This window comes from Besnoitia besnoiti, chromosome II (genome assembly GCF_002563875.1).
Source record: "Besnoitia besnoiti strain Bb-Ger1 chromosome II, whole genome shotgun sequence".
Taxonomy (NCBI): Eukaryota; Apicomplexa; class Conoidasida; order Eucoccidiorida; family Sarcocystidae; genus Besnoitia; species Besnoitia besnoiti.
This window is the reverse complement of record NC_042357.1, coordinates 4,538,830-4,559,775: the sequence shown is the minus strand read 5'-3', so window position 1 is coordinate 4,559,775 and position 20,946 is coordinate 4,538,830. Positions and strand designations below refer to the sequence as shown.

General features: G+C 60.7%; 1 protein-coding gene across 1 annotated transcript; it reads left to right on the top strand.

Annotated features, from left to right (window-relative positions):
• Positions 1 to 1,702: 1,702 nt before the first annotated feature.
• BESB_039940 (uncharacterized protein) lies at positions 1,703 to 20,006 on the top strand (the record flags this gene model as incomplete). Its single annotated transcript, XM_029362580.1, has 19 exons — positions 1,703 to 1,968; positions 2,481 to 2,675; positions 3,437 to 3,850; positions 4,217 to 4,537; positions 5,121 to 5,415; positions 5,593 to 5,703; positions 5,970 to 6,168; positions 6,587 to 6,776; positions 7,090 to 8,509; positions 8,912 to 9,007; positions 9,481 to 9,587; positions 9,993 to 11,063; positions 11,649 to 14,517; positions 14,604 to 16,094; positions 16,509 to 16,775; positions 17,495 to 17,632; positions 18,400 to 18,490; positions 18,906 to 19,052; positions 19,657 to 20,006. 19 exons carry the CDS (start codon positions 1,703 to 1,705, stop codon positions 20,004 to 20,006), a joined length of 10,038 nt encoding a protein of 3,345 aa, XP_029221545.1.
• Between the last annotated feature and the right edge of the window lie 940 nt (positions 20,007 to 20,946).

The following is a 20,946-nucleotide window of genomic DNA, read 5'->3' as shown; positions in this document are numbered from 1 at the left end:
ATACTTTTTCTATGCTGGAAAACATGCGCACAGCCAAGTTACGCGGCAGCTTATTGAGATTGCGCCACCCGCTGAGCACGTAGGATGAACACACTACTAGTCCACACACTGACAGTACGTCCTTTCCTGCACACCCTGTCCCTTTAAAGCGCAATCGCTTGATTTGAAACCTAAGCCCAAGAGATGCCAGACTCTTTCCAGCGTCAGTTCAAGGATCCACTCCGCGTGGCAAAAACTGCAAGTGCCAGCCTCAGCCTATCCTACGCTGGGCCTCCGAAGCTGGGAACGCGCTGCCCGCCCACACTCTAGTTCCTGGAGGCCGCATACGCTAGCGTGCAAACAAGAGGCGTGTGAATATTTCTCATTAGACCTACTCCTCAGGAAGAGACTTTTTTGTGGCGGAGGTCTCGAGGCGGTCAATGGAATAACTCAAGTCGCCGTCCTGCATGCAGACTCCAGTCTTCACCATGCCGTCCGCCGGCTTGACCCGACGAATCCTTCCTGTTCACATTGGCTGCAGGTTTGATTTCCAGTCCGGGGTAACCAGAACGAAGCTGCCTTCGAACTCGTCGTCGTGCGGCCATACATTGAAAGAAGATGTTCTGGAGAGAAAAACATGTGGGGTCTATGCAGAAGCAAAGAGACATCGTCGATGACTGCTAGGCATGCATGCGCAGCGTTGCATCCCTAGCACATTATCGGGGTGAACAGGCACGCTGCGTTGCAAAAACTGAAGCATTCATGGGATTTTGCTTTTCCATTTGCTGCTTTAGGGTCCAATGACGCCATTCCAAACATCTAAGCCGGCTCTGCGAAGGCAATGCAGTACTGCCCATGTATGGGCGCATATGACCACGTTCGTGGCACCAAAACATGCGCTCGGCTCAAAAAAACCCGTGTCTTTGCACATCGTACCAGTCGTAGGCTGTGTTAGTCTGATCATTCTTGCCCTTCAACTGCCTGCCGATTCCCCCGCCATCCGACTGATTCATCTGTGGTTCTCCAGCCTGCAAAAGTCCCGTGTCCACCGGTTTCGTGGCGACTATGCAGCCGCCTGCCGCACGCCTCTCAGGCCTGCCAGCCTACCGGCGGGGTTGCGGCTCCTGACAGCAGCTTTCGTTAGGAGGCTCAACCAAGAGCTCTTTCTTTTCTCTTGTCGTCGTCTCCCTCGTTTGCCTTGTCTGTCTGGCTGTCCTCCAGTGCTCGTTTGACGTTTTTTTCAGCTACGGTCGCCGCCGACCGACGTGCGGAGAAAGACGCCTTCCCTCTCTCCGCCGCCGCGCTTTTGCACGGATCGTTGTCGCGCTTCCTTTTTTCCTTTTTCCAAGATCACCCCGAGGCTGCCCGCCTCCTGAGCCTCGCTTTCGCGCGCTTCCAGAGGAGAAATGCACAGCGGCGCTTGACGCGGCCCTGTGTCCCTTCGTGGTACTCTCTCTGCGTGTCAACGTACAGCCTGCATCTTCTCTGCTTCCCTCGTGTGCCTTTGCCTGGATTCGATTTGTCGCCTCCTCTCTTATCGCTGTCTGCCACGGGGATCTTCGCATGCCGCCTTCGTCGTCCGCCGTTGCCGCTGTTGCTGCAGAGGCGACAGCTCCTCCTCGCGTCGCCCTGGCTCCCTGCGTGCTGAAGAGCCCGTTTCGCAAGCGACTTGCACCGCGCGTTTCCTCCCTCATTCTTCGCCGCGCCTCGACTTCATCGAGCCATGGCCGCACCGCGTCCGGGCGCGGTGGCGCGCCGCGCCACGAGCCTCTCGTCGGCGGAGAAGGATTTGGCAGCCTGGAGAGGAGAACATCAAGTGGGAGGACACAGGCGAGCGAGAGAGGCGCGTACACAAGAGAGTGGAGAGCTCCGAGAGGAGGGAGCACGGCGAGAGGGCGAGCGCAGAAAACAAGGAGGCGAGAGAGAGAGTTTGATTCTTGTCGCATACGACACCTTCCCCGAGCTTCAGGAGCTGCGGCTGCAAGAAAGGTACGCTCGGCGCCAGCCAAGATTCAGAATCTCGGCGGTGATGAGAGCAGAGAGAAAGGAGGGCGAGCGACAGGAATGACGCCACTCCACGTCAACCCAAGAACTTTCACTTTAAAGCGTGTGGCTGCAGGGCGGCGTCGCCTTCTGCGCGTGCGGCCTCTCACAAGACAGGCGACCGCGCTGTCTGCCTGTCTTCGGCTCGCACGTAGTGACCATACATCTATCTCTATATACTTTATCTATCTTTCTGTCTATCTGTCTACCTACATATGGGAGAATACTGCGCCAGTGTCGTCCTGTTGTCTCTTTCTCTCCCTCTATCGACTTTTCTTTCCGGTTTTTCGTGCTCAGTTGATTGGCTTTCTTTGGCACTGCGAAAGAGGTGCATGCACCAGTTTCTGAAGAGCGTATCTCGCTGTGTCTGCCGCACTGTGTCGCCCTCTCGACGGCCCCAATGACCGACGCGCATGCATGTCGCTCTCCTTATTCTGTGCCTCTCCGTCCTTCGTCAGGGTGATTGCGGTCCAGCCTTTCCGCCGGCGCCCGTTTCGCATCTTTCTCCTCTGGATTCTGGGCTTCCTTTCGGGCGGCGTGGCTCTTCTTCTTGCTCACTGGTTCCGCCGCTGGGCTTTCCGCTGGACGCACGCCAAGTGCTTCCTCCCCGAGGCGACGCGCCTCCGACTCGCCACTGCAGACGGAGGGCACGTGTAAGCAAAAAAAGCGAACACGTAGGCATCGAACCCGTGGCAGCGCCTTGCGGTTGAGACTCGAACGCCCCAGCGACGGATCGATGACAGCTCCAAACGCATCTGCCTGGCGACAGGGAACTCGCTGACTGCCTAGCTAGCTAGTCACACGAGGCGGAACAGTTTGCAAATGCGCTTTGGTAGAGAGAAGAAGGGGATGCAGGCAGCCGGACATGCGACAAGAAGGGGAGGGAGGTGCTTTGAGCCAGTTCTGTCTGTACATGGCGCGGGCTGGTTGCGTAGTCCGTACTCAGTCGAGCATCTACCTGTCGCGGGATGTCGATTTTTCTCGTTAGATTCCCTCTGCGTACGCGCATACATCCATGCCATCAGAGAGAGACAGAACGTGCGCTGCCTCGATCCTCTGCGCTTTTCGCGGGTTTTTCGATGTCTCGCTCTCTGCGAGTCAAGCTCAAAAACCGCAGCTGTTTTCGGTTGCGTTCGTCTATTTTTGCTTCACGCTCCCTCTCTCGGGGCTCGGCCTGCCTTTGCTTTCTGCCCTCGTACTCACCGGTGCTTCTTGCACTCTTCTTTTACGCTCTCTCCACTCGAAGCCTCGATGGAGCGGAGAAGACGCGGACGCGTAGGCGTGGCGATGAATTTTCTGCGCCCGATCTTTTTGTCTCCCCTTCTGCGCATTTCACTTCTTTTCGGGTTTCGTCTACCTGCGGATCTCTGCATGGCCCCTTGCGTCTTCTTGACTTTTTTCGTCTCTTTCTCAGCGAAGTGAAGGTCTCTCGCATCCCTTATTCGCGGGCTGCCGTCGACGCGTTGCCTTTGCGCGCGGCGCCTCCCGCAGAGCAAAGGAGAAGGCGTTTTGAGCACTCAGGTCTCCTGTCGCTCTCGGACGCCTCGGCGGAAGTCACCCCCGGTTTGGAGTCGGGAGGCACGAGAGGAGCGAGTCAAGACCCAGATGAAAAATTTCGAAAACGTACCGCGGCCCTGGCAGGGGGCGAGCAAGCGCACGACTGTGCAGAAACGGAGGGGAGAGCGAGCAGCGAGCTTGAGATCTCAAACGCCGAGAATTGCGACGATTCAGGGTTTGACACGCGGCTGTCTTGGGCCTGGATGTTCGAGTATCGGTACATTCGGTACATCCTCGAGGCGCCGGAGGGAGATGCAGCTGCTGCTTCAGGGTAGGCGCGCGGAGGGCTTGAATTCTTTTGCACGCGATTTCGTTGTGTCTTCTTCTTGAGTGTGCGCGATCTATCGACTGGCGTACCTATCTTTTAAATCCAGCAGACGTGCGTGGACATTCATCGCACCCGCTCATCCACACACACGTATCCATATATTCATATTCGTATATATAGATATATAGGTGTCTACTACTGCATACATGCATATACGTGTATCGCGTGTGTCTGCAGCGTCGCGTGCCGGGGCGGGCCTTGCGTTCGCTCCGTTCCCTTTTCTTCTCTCTCTTCGCTCGTCTTTTCTTTCTTTTTTGCTGCACAGCGCCGCCTTTTTTCTCGTGTTCTCCCTTTTTTGTTTCTGCACAGCGCGGCTCTCCCGCCGTCGTCGACGTTCAAGCCGCTGGTGTACGACGTCTGCTTCCCGCCTGAGGAGCTGCGGCGGAGGCTTCTCGCGGCGCCGCCGAGCGCCGATCTCGTGAGGCTCCGCCGGGGACTGTTTGGCAGCAGCCTCATTCGCGTGCAAGTCCCTTCGCTGCTGGCGTTCATTCTGAACGACGTGATGCATCCGTTCTACGTGTTTCAGATCCTCGCGATTGCGCTGTGGATCTGGGATGACTACGTCCAGTACGCCGTTGCAATTCTCCTCATCACCGCCGTTTCAACCGTCGCCGAATGCGTTCAAACCAGGTAGCCGCTCTACACGCGCGGCGGCGCCTCGTGTCTCGCCTCGATATGCATCGAAAGCCTCAGTCGAGCCCGCGCTGTCCACGCTGCAGCGGTCTGGAAGCCAGAGCCCCTCGCTGGGTTCACAGATTGACTGTTCGAATTCACACGGCTGCTGTAGACATGTAATTAGGGGGCTGATACATAGCTATGCATGTGCATAGTCTAGTCACTATGCTGATCTTAATATTTGATTTATGGAGTTTACATATATGCCTATACGTATATATGCTTAGATAAATGTCTACTTACGGATTTGTGAATTCACACAGGAGACATGTACGCCTGTCTACTTTTGCGTGTTGCTTTATCCGGCTTTTCCATGAAAGTAGACATGCACAGCAAGAGGAGTTCATCGCTGTTAGGGAGCCGTCGGGCTGCTTTGGTTTCCACGTGCGGAGGTCAGGAAACATGCGTGCTTGAGCGCAATCGCATCCGTTGCTTTTCTTTTCACTTTTTTTCGGTTTCTTGCCCCGCTAGGCTCGCCCATGTCTCTTTCGCCTTGCAGCGCGTTCCCCGCGAGTCGTCTTTTTTCTCTTTTTTGCAGGCACAACTTGCTTCGCCTCAGGGATATGTCGGCGCAGCGCTGCTCGGTCGCCGTTCACCGGACTGTTTGGGAAGACACCTGCGCCGCTTCGTCTTCTCCTTTGCCTCGCCTTCCTTCTTCTCCTTCTTCTGGCGGCGAGGGAGGGAGCGGGGCCCATGAGGGCGCGAGCGCGCGGCGCAGAAAGCGGAAAATCGTCGTCGAGGAGATCGACTCCGAGGATCTTGTCGTGGGCGACGTGTTTGAGATAACGACCGGCATGGTGCTGCCTTGCGACGCGATCATTCTGCGCGGGACGGTGAGGCAAAAGATTTCATTCCGCGGCGCCCTACCAGCCTTTTCTGTCTTCTCGGCGCTTCGTTTTTCGGGTGTCTGCGACTTCCTTTTCTCGCTCGTTTTTCGCTGCAGCGCGTCTCTTTTTTCGGCTCTGGGGGTATGGTCCGTGATGCGCGCCTTCGATTTTCCGTTTTTTCAGGTTGTGGTCACGGAGAGCTGCTTGACTGGCGAGAGCTTCCCCATCGTGAAGACGCCGCTGCCAGAGGGGCGCGGCTCCGGCGACGAGGAGCGAGGCTTGAACCTGGAGCAGGTGAATCTTTCAGGCGCTGCGCGTTTTTCGGTCTTCCGCGTCGAGAGAGCTCGGCCGTTTTCTGTGCTCCGCTGTCTCCAGCGCCAGAGACAGTCTGAGGGGAATGTCTGCTCAGACCTCGCAAGCCTCGGGGAGGAGATGGAAGCGAAACTGCGTGTCTCGGCTGCGATGGAGCTTCGTGCGCGACGCAGTGGATGACGTGCGGGAGTGAACACGTCTGGTTTTCTGTCTGTTTTTGCGGCGTGTCGCGCGTCGGTCTCTCGCAGGCCGCCCGCCACCAGCTGTTCGCGGGCACGAAAGTCCTCTCCGTCAGAGTCCCGCCGTCGTCCGCGCAGGGGCCTTCCTCTCCCGAGCAGGAGCCGCTTGCCTTTGCTGCAGTGTGCCGCGTGGGATACGCGACAGCCCAGGGCCGCACATTCCGCACTCTCTTGTTTCCCTCCGCTATGCGAATCGACTTCGAAACGGGTGCGGAGGCTTCTTTCTTCTGCGCGCCTTGCGAGCCAGTTCCTACGCACGCGCAGGGCCCGTTGACTGGTACATGCCTCTGCTCGCGTCTCTGCCTATTTGCGTCTATCTCTCTCCATCTCTCTGCCTCTCTATCTCTCTATGCTTCTATCTCAACCTGCATATGCGTCTATCCTATACTGGCGTCCGCCCGCCTGTCGGCGTCTTTCAGGCTTTGAGGCTTTGTGCCTAGGCGGTTTCGGCCTTTGTGCGTAGCGCCAGGTTCCTTTTTTGGCTTTTTTTTGCGCGGCTGCCTGCGGAGGGCGCCCACGTGTCGCAGAAACAAGCTGCGGGGGGGAAGGGGGGGGATGGGGGGAGCTCCTGTTGGTGTGGGGTGTGAGGCTTTTCGGGGTCGCCTTCTGGCTTTTTTTTTTCGCAGACGCGCTCAAGTTTGTCGCGATTCTGTCCGTCCTTGCGGGCATCGGCGCCGTCTTCACTCTGGTGATCTCACTCCTGCAGGGCCTGCCGCCGAAGGAAATTTTCTTCCGTGTGTTTGACCTCTTCACCGCGGCAGTGCCTCCCGCCCTGCCCGCCTCGATGAGCGTAGGACTCTCCGTCGCCGTCAGCAGGTAGGCGCGGCCTACGCCCTCTTTCTCTCTTTGCCCCAGCGCGTTTCTTCGCTTCCCGCGAGCTCGGCTGCCCCCAGAGGCCGTGGCGAGGCTGCCGCCGGTTCAGGCTCGCCGCGGCCTCTGCGTTCCCCTCTTACCGCGCGCGGCTTCTGGCGGCGCAGGCAGCAGACTGGGCTGAATCGCCGATATCTGCATCCGAATCTTTGCGCGTGTCCGCGTGCTGCAGGCTTGTTTTTTGCGGTTTCACCGGGCGGCGCGGGTCCTAGGCTCGACATGCATGCGACATGTGTGCGCGGATGCTGCTGCTGCTCAGACTCTACGCGCTGTATAGCGTTTACTGCACCGCGCCTTCGCGCCTCGGCATGGGGGGCTACGTGCGCTGCCTCTGCTTCGACAAGACCGGCACGCTGACGGAGGAAGGCGTGAGAATGGAGGCGTGTCTGCCGTCTTGCCAGGGCTGTCCCTCGACCGCGGCGCCGTCTCTGACAGCAGAGCCAGCCCCTCTCGGCGCGAGGGACTCGCAGACGCCTCCCGTTGCACTTCTCGAGGTCGCTGCCTACGGCGAAGGCCGCGAGGCTGGCGGTGACCGGGGAGACGCTGGCGCGCGACGCGGAGCCGGCGAAGGGGGGAGCTGTCGCGCGGCCGCGGAGGAAGGCAGGGCGTTTTTCCTGCCGCTGATGAAGCCTGAGGCGCTGCGGTCAGCTGCGGGCGCGCGAGCGCGAGGCGACGCTGGAGAGGCGAGGCCTCGCTCGAAGGTGACGCTCGCGGCGCCTGAGTGCGTCTCTCCGTGCCGCCCGAGCCCCTGGTCTCCAGCGACCCTCTCCGCGCCCGCGCGGCAGCAGCGCTCCTCTCCGCCGCGCGCGTCTCTGCAGCCCTGCGAGGGAGAGGGCGGAGCGACAGCCAACGCGAAGGCAGGCGCCTCGGCGGACTTCTGCGCGGCGGCTATCGCTCCGCCCCCACGCGGGGATTCCCCCGCCTTAGAAGCGCACGACGCGGACGCGGACTTTGCGTCGCCTCGCGCCTGCTTCTCGCCGACGCCTTCCACCACCTCTGTCTCACCCGCCGTGAGCGCCGAGCGCCACTGGCGCGTTCTCTGCGCCTCTTCTGCGTCCGCCCTGCCTTCGGCTGGCGCGTCGCCCGCGTCCGCACTGTCGCCCGCGTCGTCGCCGTCTGCAGGTTCGCCTCTGGGGGGCACCACGGCCTGCGCAGCGGCGTGCGACTGCGTGAAGCACCTGACGCGCTGCATGAGCGTCTGTCACTCGCTGCTGCGGATCGGCGGCGAGATCGCGGGCGACCCCCTGGAGCTGCAGATGCTCACGCACACCAACTGGCTGCTCCTCGACGGCGCGGGCGGCGCCGAGAGCCACACAGCCGACAGCGAGAGCCGCGGAGAGACAGGAGAGGCCTCCACGGGAGGGGACGAGGCAATGGGTCGGGGGACTGACTCAGAACGACCTGCAGAGGCCGCGACGCGGGATGCGGCGGCGCTGACGGCGCCCTTGCGGCCGCTGCTCGCTCCCCGCGCGGCGGACGCTGCGGAGTCTCCTTTGACGACTAGAAAAGGTGATGCGGTGCCGCCACCGAGGCGGCGAGAGACAGTCGTCGTCGGCGACGTCGAAGACGAACACGCGGCCTTTCGCCAGCTGCAAAGCGAAACCGAGACCGGCGGCGAGATCGCCGGCCTGACCTTCATGCTGCCCCCAGATCCTCTAGACGCAAATCGGCGCACTCTGGTGAGACAGCTTCCTTCGCGTTCCGCTCGAACTCGGCACTGTACAGAAATTTTACAATTTTTTAAACGGACACGGACTGCGGCGGGTCAGGGACCCGCCGGGAAGCTTGCAGAGAGCAGAGGCTGGGGGAAAGGCGCGTATCAAACTTCAGATTCGTATGTTTTTATAGTGATCAATCTTTATATTGACCTCAACCAGCGAATTCAGACGAGAGAAAAACCTGGCTGGACGCCTGGTGATGACGCTTTGGCGCGCCGTCTTTGCGTGCGCATACGTCCTACGCGTCTGTGCGCATGCGAGATGCAATTTACAGAGTCTCTACCTGTGGGCTTATGTGCGGAGGCTGCCTTTCTCTCCTTCGAGAATGCCGCTGCGTCTTGTGCGAAATCTGTTCTTTCTCAGCGAGGGGCGCAGGCGATTGTGCGGCGCTTCGATTTCGATTCGTCTCTTCAACGCATGAGCGTCATCGCGCGCGACCACGACACGGGCGAATACTTTGTAAGAGCCCCTCTTGATCTCTTTTCCCGCCTCATTTCGTGCGTTTTCCGTCGTTCCGGCGCGGCAGATGAAGCGGGTATTGGTCAACCTACTCTTCGTGGCTTCTGTTCCTCATCGCACTCGTATATCTCTTTTTGGCCTAGCGCGGCCCTTCCCACGAGGCACGCCTGCGCGCGCATTCTTCGCTTGCCGTGGTGTCTCAAACGTTGTCTCTGCACGTATTTGTTGATTTGTATGCGCTGGTATGCGTATGTAAGCTCTCCGTGAACATGTATATGTATATGCATACATCTTTATCTGTACATCTGTGGTTACATCCCTAATCATATGTGGATACATATATATATCCGCGTGTATGCGTTCTGTCTCGATTCTTGGCTTGTGAAGCCGTATTCTTTCTGTGTCAACGGGCATCCATGGACTGATTGGCGTTTCTGTTTGTGTCCGTCTTTTTCGTTCGTTTTTCTCCGCAGGTCTATTGTAAGGGCAGCACGGAGATGCTGCGCACGCTCTGCGACCGCCACACGCTCCCTGAGGACTTGGACGACAAGCTGCATCACTTCTCCGCCTCAGGCTATCGGTAGGCACTTCGCTTTCAAGAAGCGGCACGCGAGGCGGCTGCAGCGCGTGTGCGTCTGACTCTGTGCCGCCCTCCGCAGCGCAATCCGTCTCAGATACAGACCTTTCGATACTACTTCATATTTGATAGATACAGCTTCAGGAGCTCGAGGAGGGGGGGGGGGTTAGAGCTTTCGACTGCCCCTCGAGAAGCAAAACGATAATTATTTACACGAAAACCGACTGAAACCAGGACAATTACGGCGATCAAGACCCACGCCAAGGCATGGATTCGCACGCTTCTCGCGTTTCTCTGCTTCGCGTGCCTCGACTCTGGGCAAATTTTCTCGCCCTGCATCGCTGCTTGCTGTGCGGCTTTTCTTTCTTGATGTTTGCTTTGCCGCGTCGCGCGTGCGAGTGTCTACAGCGTTATCGCGCTGGCGGGGCGGGCACTGCAGCCCGCGGGCGCGCAGGCGCGGGCGCGGACTGCGCGGTGCATCTCGCGGGAGGCCGCGGAGCTGGGCTTGACGTTTCTGGGGTTGGCGCTCTTCACGAACCAGCTGAAGCCGGAGACGCAGGCGGTGATTGCGACTCTGCTGCAGGCGCAGTGCGCCGTGCGCATCGCGACTGGCGACCATCCGCTGACCTCGATTGCCGTCGCCCGTCAGTGCGGTTTGTTCGGCTTCGCGCCCAACTCGTCGAGCCGCAAAGAGCCGCTGCAGGCCGCACCCACGCGCCAGCGTGAAGCCGCAACCGACACGGGCGAGGCGGATGCCGAGGGGCAGAGGAGAGGCGCGGAGAGGCGCTCGGGGCGGAGAGGCCTCTTCGCGGCGCGTGTGCCTGGGGGACGGGGAGAGGCGCAGTCGACTTTGAGGCGGGCGCTGGCCGTGGAACCGGCGCGCGCCCTGTCGACTGCCTTCGCGTCCTGCTCTCCGCAGGCGCTGTGGCGGGCGCTGGCAGGCCGCGCGACGCGGCGGGTGCGGGCGCGAGCGATTTTCGGCGAAGAGTTCTGCGCGCGACTGCTGCATTCCACTGAGGAGGAGGGCGAGAGACTCGCGGCGGGGTGTTTGGGCGCCGAGGGGGCTGCGGAGGACGCCGCGGAACCGCGCGGAGACAGGGCTCAGTCTGGCGCGGCTCTCTCTGCTTTGTCGTTCGAGGGCGGGGGCGAGTGGGCGATGGGCGCGGGCGGCAGAGGCGCGGACGACGAAACGGCCCTCCCCTTCCGCGTCGTGGTGTCGGCGCCCCTGTCAGACACGGCGGAGGACGCAAGCGGAAGAAGAAAATGCAGTCGCGACCCGCGCCAACGCGCTGACAGCGCACCGGACAGACGGGCGCCCGCGAGAGAGGCTGCGGCGCAGAGAGCGCGCGCAGAGAGAGAAGGAACCGCAGAAGGCACAGAGGAAGAAAACGCAAAAATGACACGCGCCGCGCCGCGACAGAGGCCGCCAGGCGCGGAGTGCGAGACCGAGCAAGGGCCCCCGGAAGACGAACTCGACGAGTAAGTGAAGAAGAGAGAGAAGAGCGGGGGGGGGGGGGGAGACGCGACGGGGAGGCAGAGGGGCTATGGAGCGAAACAGGGAAAGAAAAAAAACGAGGAGAAGGGAGAGAGCTCAAGCAGGCGCACGAGAGCGCGCATGCGAGGGAAGCGTCTTGAGAAAGACAGACGAATCAGACAAGAAACGAACAAAAGAAAAGATAAAGAGGGAGAGCAGGGACGGCATTGGGGCTCGGGCGCTCCACAGTACTTGTGTTTAGGGCCCTTTCTGCTCGAGTTTTTTGCTTTCATTGTTCAAGCCCTCCTGGTCACTCTGTGCGCCTCCTCGAGCGAGTTCGTGATACGAAGCGCTTGAGTTTTGTCCAGTTTTGTTGCCGGCTTCTTGGTCGAGGATCTGGGGTCTAGGCTTGCTTGCTTCAGTTGCTTGTCCCATGTGCGCAGGCTCTGACGCCTTCCTTGCGGTTTTCGTCTCTTCTTTGCATTTCCCTCGTCCCCGTCGTCTGTGCTGCCGCGGAGCCTGTCCGCTCCATTGCGCGTGTCTCATGCGTGGCTGTCGAGTTCTCTGCCGCCTCCTGTGCGTGTTCACAGCTCCCCTGTCATCATCCTCGGCGACGTCTACCAGACTGAGCAAGGCGAAGGCCACGTGGGCGGTCCCGAGTACCTGCTGTGGACTCTCCTTCCGCAGACGCATGCGGCGCGCGAGAGCTTCGAGCGCGAGGCGCCGCTCAGCCACGCAGGCGACGCAGACAACGCGCTCGGCGACGCCGCGGGGCACGCGCTACAGCCGGCAGCGTCGCCTGGCGCTGCTGCCTCGTGTGCGTCTCAGTCCTCGTTCGACTTGCGCGTGCTGCTGGCGAAGCTGCCAGACATCCGCTCGGCGTCGCTGGTCTTAACCGGCCGGGCGTTTCGCCATTTGAAGCGCCTGCAGGCGCTGACGCACTTCCCGTACGTCGAGGAGTGCGACCAGGTCGTCGCGCGCGTGCGGAAGCACCAGCAGGAGATCCTCGAGGCGCAGAAGTGCCTCGGCGAAGACGGCGACAGCGACGACGTGGAGGCAGCCGCGAGCGCCAGCGACGGCGAAGGAGACTCGCCGTGCGCGAAAGCGGCGCGTGAGAGGGGGAGAGGAGGCGCGGACCCGCCCTCGGGCCTCGGCAGCTTCTCGCCGCGCAACTCGGAAGACGCTGAAGAGGCCAGATGCGAATCCGCGAGGCAGGACGTAGTCGTGGTCATCCACCCGCGGGAAGGACGTGAAGAAGGGGTGGGGGTGAGCGACGCTTCTGCTCTGTCCTCGTCGACCTCGCCCGCGCGCCCTGAGCCTCGCGCCGGCTGCCATCCGCCAGGCTCGACTGGCGGGGGGGTCTCGAGAGCGCTCGGCGACCGCCCCAATGCGTGCGGGCGCTTGCCGTTCTTCTCAGTCGCCTCTGAGGCGCGCGTGCCTCCTCCGTATGCCGGCGCCAGGCCCTGGCGGCCTTCGGCGACGCCGCAGAGAAGCAGAAGAGGGAAGGGCCGCAGGCGGAGAGGCGACGAAGAAGAAGAGGGAGAGCATGCAGACGTGGAGATTGGGGACGGCGAGATGCTGTGGGATGACGAAGAAGATGATCACGTCTCCTCCTGGCGCGTTCCCGACGAATCCGGAAGCTGCGCCTCGCCCCCTCGGGGCGACGACTCGGCGCCGCTCGCTTCTCTAGCGACGCCTCTCGCGCCGCGGACGCTGCGAGACGCGCAGGCAGTCCGTACGCGGCCTTCCGGGGCCGAGGAGACCCTCGAGACCCGCCAGCTGTCCGTCGCGCCGCCGCGAGGAATGGAGAGGCGAGGCGCGTCCGCGGGCGAGGGCGGTCTGAGGGGCTCGGCAGGGGGGTCGCTTCTGCTGCCTCCGCCGACGCTGGAGCGCGAGACGAGTCGCGCGTCGAGTCGCCGCACGAGGGGCGAGCGGCGCCGGCGAGAGACAGTCTTTTCGGGCATCGATTTTTTTCTGGAGACGAGCGAAGGGTTCCCCACTTCGTGCGCAGCGGACGCAGAGAGCTTGCGGCGGCCTGGCGGAGGCTTGCGGAGCCCAGGGGCGAGAGAGAAGCGCGACCGCGGGATTTACGTGTCTTCGAGCGAGAGCGAGGAGGGCGGGGGCGACAGCGCGCCGGCGCACACCGCACTCGCACACAGGCGCGACGCGCCGGCGGAGACCGAGCGGCACTCCAAGTTCTTCTCCTTCCTCATGTGGCCGTTCTTCCGCAGAAGGGACGAGGCGCGGCGGCTCCTGCCACACGAAGGCGACGCCGGCCTGGAGGCGCCGCGGGGCTCGCGCTCAGAAGCCGGCGAAGAGCGCGTGCGCCGCCGAAGGAAACGTGCGGGAAGGCGCAGCAGAGGGGAGCGCGACGACGCTCGCGAGCCTGCGAGGCCGCGCGAAGGCCGCGCTCGGCGGCATGAAACCGACCAGGAGGTAGACCGCGGAGGCGCGGCAGCGAGTCGGGCGTGCGACGCCGCCGCCCGCAGTCGAGGTGCACTCGAGAGAGAGGAGCGGGATGAGGAAGAAAGGCGCCGCGAAGAAGAGCAGCAGCTGCGCACCGTCGTGGAGGCGCTCATGTTCCCTGGCGTGGCTGTGTCGCTCCTGCGGCAGCACCAGCGCGACGGCGAGACGCGCGCCCCGGGTTCCTTGTCCGCCTCGCAGCCGGGGAGTGTCTTCTCGCACACCGAAGAGGCGATTTCGCATCCCCGCGCAGGCGCAGCCGACGCGGCGGGGGAGGAGTCACAGACGCGCAGAAGAGACGGAGACGCCGGCGGCGCGTCGGATGAAGACGAGCGCGAGCCGGAGATCGGTGCGGAGAGGCGGCAGGCGCGCAGGCGTCGCAGAGCGGCGTGCGAGAAGGCGAGAGCCGGCGAGGCAGGCGGCGCGGAAAACGTGGAGCCGCAGCAGCAGGCGGCGAAGGGTGGCGGGGGCGGGCACGAAGAGACACAGGGCGCCGCCCAAACCGCCCAGGGCCCGTCTGCGGTGGGCGAAGCGAAGCGGAGGCGAGGGGGGAGTTCGCGTCGCTCGCTCCACCGCCCGCCGCCCCCACGGCATGCATTTCGCTTTCGGAGCCCGGGAGAGGAAGAGCCGCTCGCGCTGTCGTCTCTGTTTCCACTCTCGTCTGCGCTGCTCCGGTCGACCGCGCGCCTGCGGTCGCCAGTTCTTGCCGAGTCGCTTTACGCCTCGAAGCTCCTGCTCCCACCGCCGCAGCTACACGCGCTGTCGAGCGAGGAGGCAGCCGGAAGCGACGAGGGCAGCCACGAGCGAGGAGACCGCCGAACTGGGCTCCTCCAAGCCGCGGCAGCGCCGGGGGCCGCGCTCGGCTGCTGCGCCGCGGCGGCGGGCGCAGACCGGGACGGCGCGCCGGCGAGCGAGCGGGAAGAGGCGCTCCAAGCAGAGGCGAGATCGCTGGCTTCTCCGCTGCTGACGTCGTCGCTGGCGTCGCCTGAGGCGCTCGTGTGTCTAGTTCAGCAGGAGCTGCAAAAGACGCAGGCCTACCACCATTTATTCTCGCCTGGCGAGTACTTCCCCCCCCCTTTCAGGAGTCGAGCGACCTGCCGCCGCTGTCGCGCGTGGACTGCTTCCCGTCTTTCTTCCAGCGCGCCGAGCAGGAGCGCGGCGCGCAGGCCTCCAGCCTCGCGCCGCTCTTGCCTCCAGAGGAGAAGGAGAACGTGTTTGGCGACGCCTTCTTCGAGTGCCTCGGCCGCCCGCAGGCCCCCACGGCGGAGGAGAAGGACGAGGCCGCAATCGTCGCGACCGCCTCTGCGCTGCTGCATCTCCCGAGCTCCGCGGCGGCCTTTGGCGACCCGCCGCACGCCGCGACCTGCCTCGCCTTCTCGGCTCCAACGCTCGTGAGCCGCGGCGGCGTGGAGAGCGGAAGCGAGGGGAGACGCGGAGACGCGGCGTCGGTGGACGAATCCGACGGCGGTGGCGCATCGCCCGGCGGGCAAAACGAAAGGAGAGGAGAACGCGCGCGAGAGCGCACCGGAAGCCGGCGGGCCGAAGACGACGGAACGCGAGGGAAAGTGGCGGAGGAGCGCGGAGAGGCGCAGCGCACAACGAGAGCGTCGCCCGGGGGGTCGCTCGAAGAGGTCGAAGAGGCAGAAACAGGCAGCCACGGCGAGCGCCGACGGCGGCGGATGAAGAGACAACGCGTAGAGGACTTGCACGCGGCGCACTCTCGGCGTGGCGACGAAGAGGACATCGAGGGGGCTGGGGGACCTGAACAGACAGAAGGCGGAAAAGACGACTACCATGACTTGGAGCAGAAAGGGTCAGAAGGCGAAGGAACGAAGGCGAAGAAGCCCGACCGGAAACGACGCGAGGAGATGCACGCAGCCGGACAAGAAATGAGACAAAGCGAAGCGACTGAGGCCTCGCGACGGGTGCGGACGGGCGCGAAGAACGAGCCGCAGACTGAAGCCCCGCACGTGTTGGGGGGAGAGGAGGCAACTGAGAAGCGCAAAGAACTTCAAGCAGAAGGCGGCGAAGGAAGGCCAACTGGAGAAGAAGACACCGGCGATCTCGCGGACGGCGTCGCCGTCGCTGTCGCGCGAGAGGCTTGCAAAGGAACCACGGCGACGCCCGCGTTGTCTCAGGACTCGCCTGCGCGTTTGCACTCGCCGCACGCCCCCCCAGTCAACGTATGGGAGGGTTTGACGCTTCAACTCCGCGTGCTGCAGCGCCACCAACAGCCGGCGGCCTTCTACACGCGCTGGTCGCTCAAGCGCTCGGCTGCAGAGGCCACGCCTCCGCCGTCTTCTGACCACGCGGCTGCGGCAGGGTGCAGCGACGCGTTGCTGGCGTGCGAGGCGGCGCGCAAGGAGACGAAGAAGGACGCGGGTCACGCCTTCGTCTTCCACATGTCGCTCTACGAGTACGTGGTGCGGCAGACCGTCGTCCTCTGCAGGGCGAGTCCGCAGGACAAAGGCGAGTTCATCTCCGCGCTCCAAGATCTCCCAGCCGAGCCCTTCGTGGCCATGTGCGGCGACGGGACGAACGACGCCGTCGCGATCAAGCAAGCGGATGTCGGGGTAAGGAGGCGCACGCAGCGAGGCGGATCTGCCCACAGGGAGTTCAGCTGCTGGACGAGAGATCGGGACCTCAGATGCTCCCCTTCTTTTTTCCGTTTTTTCCTGCACTCGGTCCGAGCCTCTGTGCCCCTGCGTGGCCCTAAGCGCCTGCAGCCACCCGGATGCGTGACGCAGGATGTGCAGCTGCCGCACCACAGGGGGCATCCTGACGGGGGAACGCACCGCTGAACGGCCTTTTCTGTTTTCTGTTTTTTCCTCTTTCGCTTTTTTCGGTTCGGCGAGCAGCCCCGGTCGCACGGCGAGGCGCAGTCGGTGCACGGCTTTCTGTGTTTCTCAAAATTTGCGGGTTTTTCCTGCGTTTCGTCTGCTCATCTCGGCTTTGCTTCGCGTGCGCGTCGTCGCTGGCCTCCGCAGGTTTCGATTTTGCCGCCATCGGTCATGGGTGAGCGCTTGCGCGCGTCGTCTGCGGCGCGCGAGGAGCCCGCGTTGCCCAGCGGCGCCTCGCTGGCGTCCTCCTTTTCCGCGGTCTCGCTGTGGGCGACGGTACAGCTGCTGCTCGAGGGGCGCTGCATGGTGATGAACAGCTTCAGCACCTTCAAGTTCATTGCCTGCTACTCGGTGATTCAGTTCACCTCCGTGCTGCTTCTCTACGCGCAGGCTGGCAACCTGACCGACGCGCAAGTGAGTGAACAGGAGAAGACAAAGAGACAGACAGATGGAGGGAGAAGGAGAAAAAGAAACTTAGAAACCCGCGTCTGGCGTGCGGCGGACACCGCGTGCGCAAGAAGACACGCGATGCCGCAGAGCCGGCGCGACGCCGAGAGCGGAGGGAGAGAGAGAAAACGCGGCAGACCCACGTGAGGAGGAGCGCCGCGGGACGGCGAGACGAGAGTGGGTCATTTTTCTCTTTGCGCTGCCCTCTGTGTCGTCTTCTTTCCCGCGCTTCCTCTTGGCTGCGGCCTGAGAGTCCAACACACTCCCGTGTGCGGCTGTTCTCTCGTTCCTTTCTCACTGACTCTGCGGCTTTGAATCGGAGGAGCGGTCTGAATCGGAGGAGCTGTCTTTGCCTGAAGACGGCGTGGAGCTAAGCCGAGAGCGCCGTCGACTCTCTGCTCCCCCCTTGCGTCTGCGGAGCTGTTCCAAGGCATCCGCTTGATGCATGTGCGATGAAACCGCCGCGCACGCTCGGATGTGATTCCTTGCGTCACGCGTCTCATCCAGCGGCCAGCGCTCTCTATCGGTTCTCCCGCAGACGACAGCGGCGGGATGACCTCTCTCGCGCAGAGTGCAAGGCGCCTTCCGTGCACCCAGTGTAGGGCTGGGGTAAAGCTTGGAGACATAAAAGGTGGAGACAGTTTGCCATCCACCGACGCGTGTTTTTTCTTGTGCTTCGCTTGCAGTACATGTGGATCGACTTGTTCACCATTCTCCCTCTCTCTGTGACACTCGCGCGGACAAATGCGGCAGACTCGCTGTCGCCGCTCACGCCGCCGCGGAGTCTCGTCTCGGCGCCGATCCTCGTCTCGCTCCTTGGGCAGGTAACGCCAAACAGGACAGTCGCTGACGGCGAGAAATGCAATCAGAGATCAAGATAATACGCTCGCACGTTGTTGTGCATGCCCAGTACGGCGAGGCGGGCGCAGACAAGCGATTTCCTCCACGGCCGCGGGAGAGGGCCTGCTCGCTTTTTTGCTTTTTCTTTGTCCGCGCTTCAGTCGCAGCACCCTGACTGTCTAACTCCGTGACTCGCGTAGCTACGCCTATTTGCATATGTGTACAGGCATACATACGTATATGATTATGAGGCGCAATGCAGACCTATATATATATATATATATATATATATATATATATATATATATATATATATATATATATATATATATATACATATATATATATACACAGTGGTGGCATCCTGCTGCTACCTCTCTAACTAGATGTTGAACACTAACAAATGCACAAGATGCTTCAGAAGTATATCGGAACGCTAAGACACATCCAGGAGGGACACGAAAGTTGTGCCGGTCATCTCTTCACGGCGACGAGTCGACAAGTAGGAGCCTTCGCTTTGCCTGCGAGGCCTGAGGCTGCAGACTTGGCCTTCCTTTGTCGGTGTTGCGATCTTCTCAGCTGCCTACCACACACGCCTTCGGCGTAGCTTCCGCATCGTTCGCCTTTTTCGGCGTTGTGCATAAATAATCAGATATATATGTATATGTATATGTATGTGATTGTGCTCGCCCGCATTTCGTGCCTTCTGTAGACTGAGAACGCCCTGTTGTGGCTATTTAATTATGTTCAGCTGGTCATTCAAGTGTTTTTTCAAATTCTCGCGCTCGTGCTGCTTTGCCGGCAGCCTTTCTACGTACCCTTCATCCCGGATACCTCGCACGGTGAGGAGTGGAAGACACGTTTTTAGAGTTACAGACCGTGGGAGGTTTTTCGAGCATAGTCGTCAAACGGCCTCTCTGAAGACGCCATGCAGAGTTGCACGGAAATCGAATCAGAAGAACTCAGGAGAAATCGAGAGGAATCTTTCTGAGTTCGTCTCGGACTCAGCGATCGTGTCGACCGGCTGCGCTGCGTACCTGTCCAAGACGCCCATACATCATATATTTGTTTCTCTGTATATGTATATCTGTTCATATCTATCTATGTATATATATATATATATATATATATATATACGTATATCTGTACATATGTGTGCGTAAACATATGCCGATATCGGGTGCCTCGTCTGTAATGACTGTTAGAGGGCTTGCCGCGCTGCCGTGGTGCCGAGACGAGGTATGGCTGAGCTTTCAGACTTGTTGCGCGCGTCGTCCGTGGCTGCAGTGGATGGAGGCGACAGCCTGGCGGGCTTCGAGAATACCGTCGTCTTTCTCGTTTCGTCCATGCAATACATCTTCTGTTGCGCCGCCTTCACCTCTTCGAGCTTTCCGTGGAGAAAAGGTAAGCGACGCTCCCCTCGCGGAATCCGATCCGCACTCCTGCGAACGCAGGTTATAAAGGTGAGCGGCGGTTGCCGCACGTTTGCTGGCGCCTCTGCGCATGCCTGTGTTGAAGGAAACACGCAGGTCACCATGCAGTGCCAAGGCGGCTTACGTATCGAACAACGTCAGCAGGCGCATTCTCAACGCATTCGACATACATATATGTATGTATGTATGTATGTATGTATGTATGTATGTATGTATGTATGTATGTATGTATGTATGTATGTATGTATGTATGTATGTATGTATGTGAATGTATGTAAATGCACGCATGTATGTATGGCATGATGGATATATGGACTCATACCTGCATGCGTTGGTGTAACTGTCGGGATTGCGTCTTGTAGGTGAAGTTTTTGTGTATTTCGATTAACGTTGCGTGTTTTAGTTCGGCGTGTGTGTTGCCTTGGTTCAACTTGCCGCTATTTTCTTCTTGCCGCAGCGTCGTCGCTGCTTTCTACACCGTCTGCCTTGTGTGGGCTCTCCCTCTCGGCTACCGCACTCGCTCGGTGTTTGCCTTTTCAGCAGCGCTTGTCTCTCGCGGTTTTTGGTGCTTGCAGCGATATGGACGAATCACCAGTGCTTCGCGGGTATGGCGCTTTTACTCCTCGCGTCGGTCGCGTTTCTGCTTTTTGCGCCGAGCGACTTGCCAGCCGTGATCGCGCCGAGTTTTGCGTTTCTGGCGTCGTGGCTGCGCCTGCGCGTCTCGGCGATTCCGCGCGACTTCCGTCTCAAGTTGCTGCAGCTCGTCGCCTGCAACGGCCTCTTGTCCCTCCTCTTCGAGGTCGGCGTCGTCAGGCGCCTCCTCGAGCGCCACGTCGAGGAGTCGACTTCGAAGAGCTCCCGCATCAACAGCGCCCACATCCCCGCGGACAGACGAAAGTTCACCGTCACCGTCGTCTACCCCTGACGAAAAACCCCACAATTGCGACGAGCGAAAGGCGAAGCCGCAGGCCGCTTGCTTTTTTCTGCGCAGGCTCGACGCCGCCTGAGGCGGTTTCCGCAAACGCAGTTTTGCAACCCCAGACACGCGATTTAGCGTTACACATGCAGTGCTTCCGGCCTGACTGTAAGGGAATTGGGGTTGTGCGTTACTTGTGGGTTTTTTTTTAAAGCGGACCGAGTGCCCAGCAGAGAGGAAAGACGGTTGCTCCCCTGTCCCGTATATGGCGTATATGTCTCGGTGTATATATATATATATATATATATACAATTCATATGTAACTATATATGAGTACATATGTGTAAGTATATATTTGTATAGTTCCGCCGAAATGCAGCGATTTGCAGTCGCGACGTTTCTGGGGGGTTCGGGAAAGCCGAGAGAAGGAAAGAGAAGCGGGCACTCGTGTCTGATATGCCGGCGCTTGCCGTTGCAAGTTGCAGTTTTACTTCTCGTCCCTCTGCTGTTTTCTTCGTCTCCTCCCGGTTTCCTCTGCGCCTCTGTGGAGAGTTTCCGTTTCTTTGCGGCTGCACTTTTGCCAGTGGAGGGTGCCCTGCGCCGCCTATACAGTTTCCGTAAACGCAACAGCGACAAACCGACGCTTCTTTTCCATAGATCTGGTACGAAACGTGCGTGTCGACCCTCTCTCCTCGCGGCGCCCTTTCGCTTGGAATGAAAGACCAACTGAGAAAAGAAGCAAGGAAGGCGCGTTCAGAGGGCGGCAGCTGCGAACCTTGATAGCGGGGCTGTCTCTGAAATTCGAACTAGCGGCTTCTCGTTGTGACTCATTTTCATTTCGAGGCCACGGCAGCGCGGGCAGCACCTTTAACACGACAGACGCATACTAGTCGGGAAAACGTAAGCATCACAGTGGAGGGAGGAAACAACTAGGGGAGTTGCCGCCTTT